The sequence below is a fragment of the Echinops telfairi genome, unplaced genomic scaffold (assembly GCF_000313985.2).
Source record: "Echinops telfairi isolate 266 unplaced genomic scaffold, ASM31398v2 ScPeMD7_27;HRSCAF=92, whole genome shotgun sequence".
In the NCBI taxonomy this organism is placed as follows: domain Eukaryota; kingdom Metazoa; phylum Chordata; class Mammalia; order Afrosoricida; family Tenrecidae; genus Echinops; species Echinops telfairi.
In genome coordinates this window covers 1,458,783-1,465,494 of record NW_022103924.1, presented here as the reverse complement: position 1 = coordinate 1,465,494, position 6,712 = coordinate 1,458,783, and the positions used below count along the sequence as shown (strand labels likewise).

At 40.5% G+C, this 6,712-nt stretch overlaps 1 protein-coding gene across 1 annotated transcript in view; it reads right to left on the bottom strand.

The window, feature by feature from the left end:
• SLC35D2 (solute carrier family 35 member D2) overlaps positions 1 to 6,712 on the bottom strand; it is an 89,688-nt gene that overhangs the window by 49,470 nt on the left and 33,506 nt on the right. The window contains 2 exon segments of the mRNA XM_045289435.1: positions 961 to 1,032; positions 5,810 to 5,877. Coding sequence (XP_045145370.1) covers positions 961 to 1,032; positions 5,810 to 5,877 — 140 coding nt within the window.

Sequence of the window (6,712 nt, the reverse complement as noted above, 5' to 3'; positions counted from 1 at the left end):
TTTTTTTTCAAGTTTTTTCTTTTTTAATTTATTTTGCCTAACTCTTTGTCTGAAGGAGCCCTGGGGTATAGCAACTTACGCTTTGGGCTACTAACCACAGGTCAGCAGTAGGAAAGCCAGTAGAGATGTATAGTCTAGGAAACCCACAGGAGCAGTTCGATTTTATCCCATGAGGTCACTATGAGTCAGAGTCAACTCAATGGCAGCAAGTCTGAGTTGTTTCTCTTGAGCCCTGGTGGCATTGTGGAGTGAGCACAGGACTGTGAACTGCAAGGTCAGTGGTTCAGACTCCCATTGCTTCCTGGGAGGAGGGAGGCTATCTTCTCCCATTAAGATTTATAGTCTCTGGCTAGATGTCAGTGTTTGTAGTGGGGGAACTATTTATCTAAAATTAAATTACAGTTCAGTATCAACCATTTTATTGTTATCAGGGAAATCACTAAGTAGTCCAGAACTTAATGGGTTATTTATTTGCAATATAATTGCCTACAGGTTTTATTTTCCAATTTTGCTATCTGAATTATATCTTTTTTCTATAATTAAAAAGCACAGTTATAATAAGAAATAAACATCTTAAAATATAAAAGCCAAACCAAACTCACTGCCATCGATGCCACCTCTTGGCAAGTCTGTGGGACGGGGCAGAACTACCCTTGTGAAGTTCTGAGACGGTAACTCTTTACAGAAAGCCTCGTGGCGCGGCGGTGATTTCAAACCATGCACCTTGACAGTTAGCTGCCCAACTCGCAATCACCACACCCTCTCATGAAAAACGCTTAAGCAATGATCGAAACAGGCGACTGTTGCAAGTGAATAAACCATTTGTCAATAAGTTATTGCAACTAGGAATTCAAATGGACTATTTGGAAAGATGCATAGATGGCAAGAATCCTCTTGCGTGAGAATGACACTAGGAGGATGGGGGGCACGTGAGGAATCGAAGGAAAGGCGCACAGTCACCCGAGTATGCCGGCTTCCAGGAGCAAGGTCAGCGGAATGGTGAACTTCCTGAGCACAGTAAACATCGGCAAACTGTCAGGAAAAGAGTTATGTGCATGTCAGACACCAAGTTATCTTTTCCAATTCACTTTACATTTTTATTAAGCCTATTAGATTCCCAAATTCAATATAAAGAAGTAATCTTAATTCAAATATATACCGTTCTTTATAACAAATACAATGCATAGTAAATAATTTTATACCATTTTTACTTATTAGCAATTTAAAACATTCTGCTAATAAAAATACAAGGGATACCAAAAGTCTAAAGAACCCTGAAACGGATAACACATTCTGATTTCAAACCTTACTGCAAAGCGAGAATAATCAACACGACCTATTCCTGGCATAAAAATAGACATGCAATCAATGGAATAAAACAGAGAATTCAGAAATACATCATTACAACCACGGTCAGTTGATTCTTGACAAGGGTGTCAAGATGATGCCATGGCGAAAGAAGAGCCTTTTAATGAGTATACTGGAACAATTGAATATCCACATCCCAAACTGTCATATCCTGTACAAAAAGTCAGCCATATTCAGTGCCCATATACCTTGACCTCACAGGAATATTTGTTAACTAAACAATCCCTCCCTCCCCTTTGGCTTCTGAGGCAACTTATTTACTTTATTCTCTTTCTTTTCACTGGCTAGCCTTTGCTGGCTTCCTCCTCTTTGCCCAACAGTCCCAACATTACAGTGGTCTGAGGTTCAAACCTTATAGGAGGGGATTTTAAAAGTTTGTGGATAAACAAGCGGCCATCTAGCTGAGAAGCAACAAGGCTCACATAGAAGAAGCACACCAGCCTGTGTGATCATGAGGTGTCAATGGGATCAGTACCCTGTTTCCCCAAAAATAAGACAGTGTCTTATATTAATTTTTGCTCCCAAAGATGCATGAGGTCTTATTTTCAGGGGATGTCTTATTTTTCTATGAAGATGAATACAGTACACATTTATTATTTACTGTTTTATTGTTTTATTAAAAGAGACCTTGCACTTCCTGTCTGCTCTGGCTGTGCTGCGGCCACAGTGAGCTGCATGGCGGCGCCCACCGCTATGGTCCAGAGTCAAGAATTACGGTAGCTTCGGGGGGCATTATTTTTGGGGAGGTCTTATTTTCGGGGTGCCTTATATTTCCATGAGAGCCAAAACTGTAAGTAAGTCTTATTTTCGGGGGATTTCTTACTTTCGGGGAAACAGGGTATCAAACATCTACAACCCAGAACAAAATCATACCCAATGTGAAGGGGGGAGGCATGGAGTAGAGACCCAAAGCCCATCTGTAGACAACTGGATATCCCCTCACAGAAGGATCACAAGGAAGAGATAAGCAAGTCAGGGTGCAGTATAGCACCAATGAAACACACAACTTTTCTCTAGTTCTTTAATGCTTCCCTCCCCCCACTATCATGACCTCAATTCTACCTTACAAATTGAACATGCACACTGCTACAGATAAGAGCCTGCCACACAGAGAATCTAGGATAGATAAACTCCCCAGGGCCAACAATGAGAACAGAGATACCAGGAGGATAAGGGGAAGGTGGGGTAAGAGAGAGGGAATCATATATCATATATGGATCAACATATACCCCCCTCCCCAGGGGGATGAATGAGTTAGTTAATTGTGCCAGCCTGGCCGATAATCACATGTGGTGCTGGTTGAAAGACGGAGGGATAAATGGGTGGTGAAGCCTCGGCTTTCTAGTTCTCGGGTCTCTTGTTTTGTGATGGTTGCATCGGGTGCAGCTGCCTTAGCAGTTCCCTGCTTCAGCTTGCAAGATTGACTTCCTACAAGACATCCCCAAGGAGAAGCCGCATGGATCTATCCTGATGCAGCCCTGGGTGCTGGAGCAGCCATGTGGAGACCCCTGCCAGTGCTGAGATGCTTACATGTTCACTGACTCAGCTTTCCTCCTGCAGTCGGCATTATTGCCTCTGTTTTGTGAGGTGAAGGATTTTGTGGACTGGTGTTGGGTATGGGTTAATGTTGGACTTGTGGGCTTGGGCAGCATTGGGTTGGGATGTTTTCGTGATGCACATTTTCATTGCATAAAACTCTCTCTTATACGTGAGTTGCTGTGGATTTGTTTCTCCAAAGTACCTAGACTAATACAATGAACAACAGAAAAGCGGGTGAGGTCGACAGAGGAAAATGAAAGATGTGAAAACAATAATCTATAACTTATGAAGGGTTCGTGAGGGAGGGGGGGGAAGGGGGGAAACTAGGAGTTGATATCAAGGGCTCAAGTAGGAAAAATGCTTTGAAAATGATGATGGCAGCATATGTACAAATTTGCTTGACACAATGGATGAATGTATGGATTGTGATGGGAGATGTAAGAGTCCCCAATAAAAGTATTTTTTTAATTGTGGAAAAATTCCGCCATAAATTCCATAATTCAATTTTTCCATGAATGTTTTAAGTCCCTTTAGATCAAGCAAAGAAAAACCCATAAATTTATAGTGACAATAAAGGAGAAAAACACAACCCTCTCTGGTCAAACTAAAGGGAATGGGACACTAATTTAGTACTCTGGACATTTAGAAACACAGTATTTATCCTGACTTTCCTGAGTGGGATAGTTGAAATTTGTCTTAATTGAAGAATTTTAGACAATAAGTGCAGAAAGAATGAGAGAACTAGAAAGTTACCATATTGCAATTTCTAACAATATTACAGATCTAGCCAATGAGCATCAATGCATGGTAAACCCATTAGGTGAAAGATTAACCCCTTACAATAATCTAAAGTAGAATAAATCAATTAAATATCATTGAAAGTAGGATAGCGTATCATGTACGCCATGCTAGAAGCACCTAGCATCACCTGTGAAGTACTCGTACCTGAAAACTGACTTGCATTCAGACCTCTAGAACCAACAATAAACAAAACCACACTTGCGGAGCTGGTTCCGACACACAGTACATGGGGTAGAACTGCACTCCGCAGGGGTTTCAAGGTTGCAACCTTTCATAAGCAGATCACCAGGCCTGGCTTCTCACCTCTCGGTGAGCTTTAACCACCAATCTTTGTTAGTAGTTGAGTGCTTAAGCGATTTCACCACCAAGTGAAGCCTTACTTTGGGGAAAATGTGAAGGATTGAGAAACACATTATATGGTGTCATAAACAAGCAAATCATCCTTCTATCTTCTCAGGATCATTGCTGATGCCTCATCCTTGTAAGCTTGCTGCCATCCTAGAATCCTAGTTTTTGAGACAGCAGCCCCCAAGGTGTGACGTAGGCAGATGCTAGTGCTAACAGAAGTCATCCTTTATGGCGGCAGGTGAACTCACAGACCAGCCAGGGGCTACATGGCAAAGTGGAGTTGCATCTACAATAATTTTTTTTAACTCACTGCCATGAGTCAATTCTGGCTCATAGCAAGCCTATAAAGCAGTCTAGAACTGTCCCTGTGGGTTTCCAAGGCTATAACTCTTTATGAGAATAGAAAGCCTCATCTGTCTCCTGTACTACCTACAGTCTCACTGCCATCGAGTTGATGCCAACTCAGTGTGGCACCTGTGGGTTTCCTAGACTGCAACTGCAGTCTAGGAAGTGGACTGCCCTGTCCTTCTCTCAAGGAGCAGCTGGGGGTTTCGAACTTCCAACCTTTTGGATCGCAGCCCAACACATAACTACTACACCACCAAGGCTCTTCATCATCTACAATAAGCTACTTTAATCCAAATTTGAACTAGTCAAAATACCATTAAGAAAAAAATTACTATACCAACAAATCAATTAAGATTGATTACTTTAAAAAAAACCAACAGCCCACACTTTGTTTTTCACAACTTGTCCTTTCTGAGCAGGAGCAAAAGATTACAGACTGAAGTTCCAATTTCTCAAGCTCTATGCCCTTCTCCCACTGTTCTTCTTCCTACTTGCTTCTCTTCTGCTCTCATTATATAAACAAGTTTTCCTCATGCTCTGCAAACGCTTAATTTTCTTATTATTTAGGTCTTCATTCATGTGTGTTTGTTACATGTGAAAGGGGTCCAAAATATCTATAGGAAAATGGAACTGAAAGATGATGGAAAATTTCCATAAGTTTTTAAAAACCCTTTAATATTCTATGTCATGTTTTCCTATTGATAGGATGACTTTGTTTCAACACCTTCATGTTGTTTTTTTTCCCCAGGGACTTCTAAGACATACAATGAAGCAAAGGGCTCTAAAACAAGCAAAGACAAACTACAGGCGTCTAAAGCCTAGACTTCAAAAATAACGTGCCATTTATTTTCCCAGCAGTAAACCTAAGGCCCTGGATGGCATAGTAGTTAACGTCTGATTACTAATGTAAAGTTTGGCAGTTCAAACCCACTGACCAGCACCAAGGAAGAAAGGCCTAGGAATCTGCTCTGTAAAGATTGAACCCTGAAAATTCCATGTGCAGTTCTATACTGTAACGCTGGGGCTGCCACGAGTCAGATGCAACTCAATGGATAAAGGGTTTTTGTTTTGGTTTGGTTTGGTTTAAGCTTGACTGCAACCAAATCTGATAAAATATTATTTTTATAAAACAGCAATGAAGTAGAAAGTTATATAGAGCCACATGCATGTTGATGGATCTTCCTAGATAAACCAGACATTCTCTACCATGAAGTCTACAAGCCTGGTATGTTCAGACTTGAATACGAAGAAATACAAAAATTAATTTTCCAACATTCCTCAAAGCATTAGCAAATTAAACAGAGAATTCCACCAATGCATGACCACACCACCACCAGGCCTCCTTTTTTATCATTAGGAGTAAATAAATGAAGAGCCTCCCATCTACCATTATCTCATACTCTACCTTAATTTACTTGTGCTTGATAATCCACTTAGGTGGTTTCCAACATAAAGGAGAGGCAGAGGAAATAGCTTTAAGGAAAAAAAGAAGAAGAAGAACATGGTTATAATTCCAAATATACATTTTCCTTCGAGTATAAAAATGGTTACATTCACTGCCCCAGTAACCACCTCCCCTTAATGTAGGCAAATGACATGCGTTCAGTGGTGGGATTCAGCTGGTTTGCACCGGTTTGGCAGAACTGATCGATATGTAGTGTGTTGTTGAGTTCGGGGAACCAGTTGTTAAAATGGCCCTTGTAATCAGGGTTTTCTCTAAGGTGGGCGGCTAGACAGCCAACCAATGTAGAAAACATACATTTACATTCCTTACTCTTTTTTTTAATGTTCACCTGCACAACAGTGTATTCTAAGCACCTCTAGCAATGTTCATTCCGTCCATAGGTACAAATAGACACAACTGTGTTTGTAATATTTATTTATTTCATGAAAATTATACTTTTGATGAAATACTACATTTTTATGCCCTTGGATTTGTTACTTCAGTAAACAGATGTATAAAGTAAAGAGAAAACATGCCAAACAACCAGAGGGTGACACACTGTCACACATTTCAGCTTTGTGTTACACTCCAAAGTCCCATGAGCTATTATGAGTGAATTATGCAATTCCTGGAAGTGTCTAAAGAGTTAAAGACATTGTCTTACCAATTGCTATAAATTCAGCTGAAGTGGAAAGTGCTTTCAGAGATGAATATAATATTGTATTAGTCTAGGTACTTTGGAGAAACAAATCCACAGCAATTCACGTATAAGAGAGAGTTTTATGCAAAGAAAATGTGCATCACGAAAACATCCCAACCCAATGCTGCCCAAGCCCACAAGTCCAACATTAACCCATACCCAAC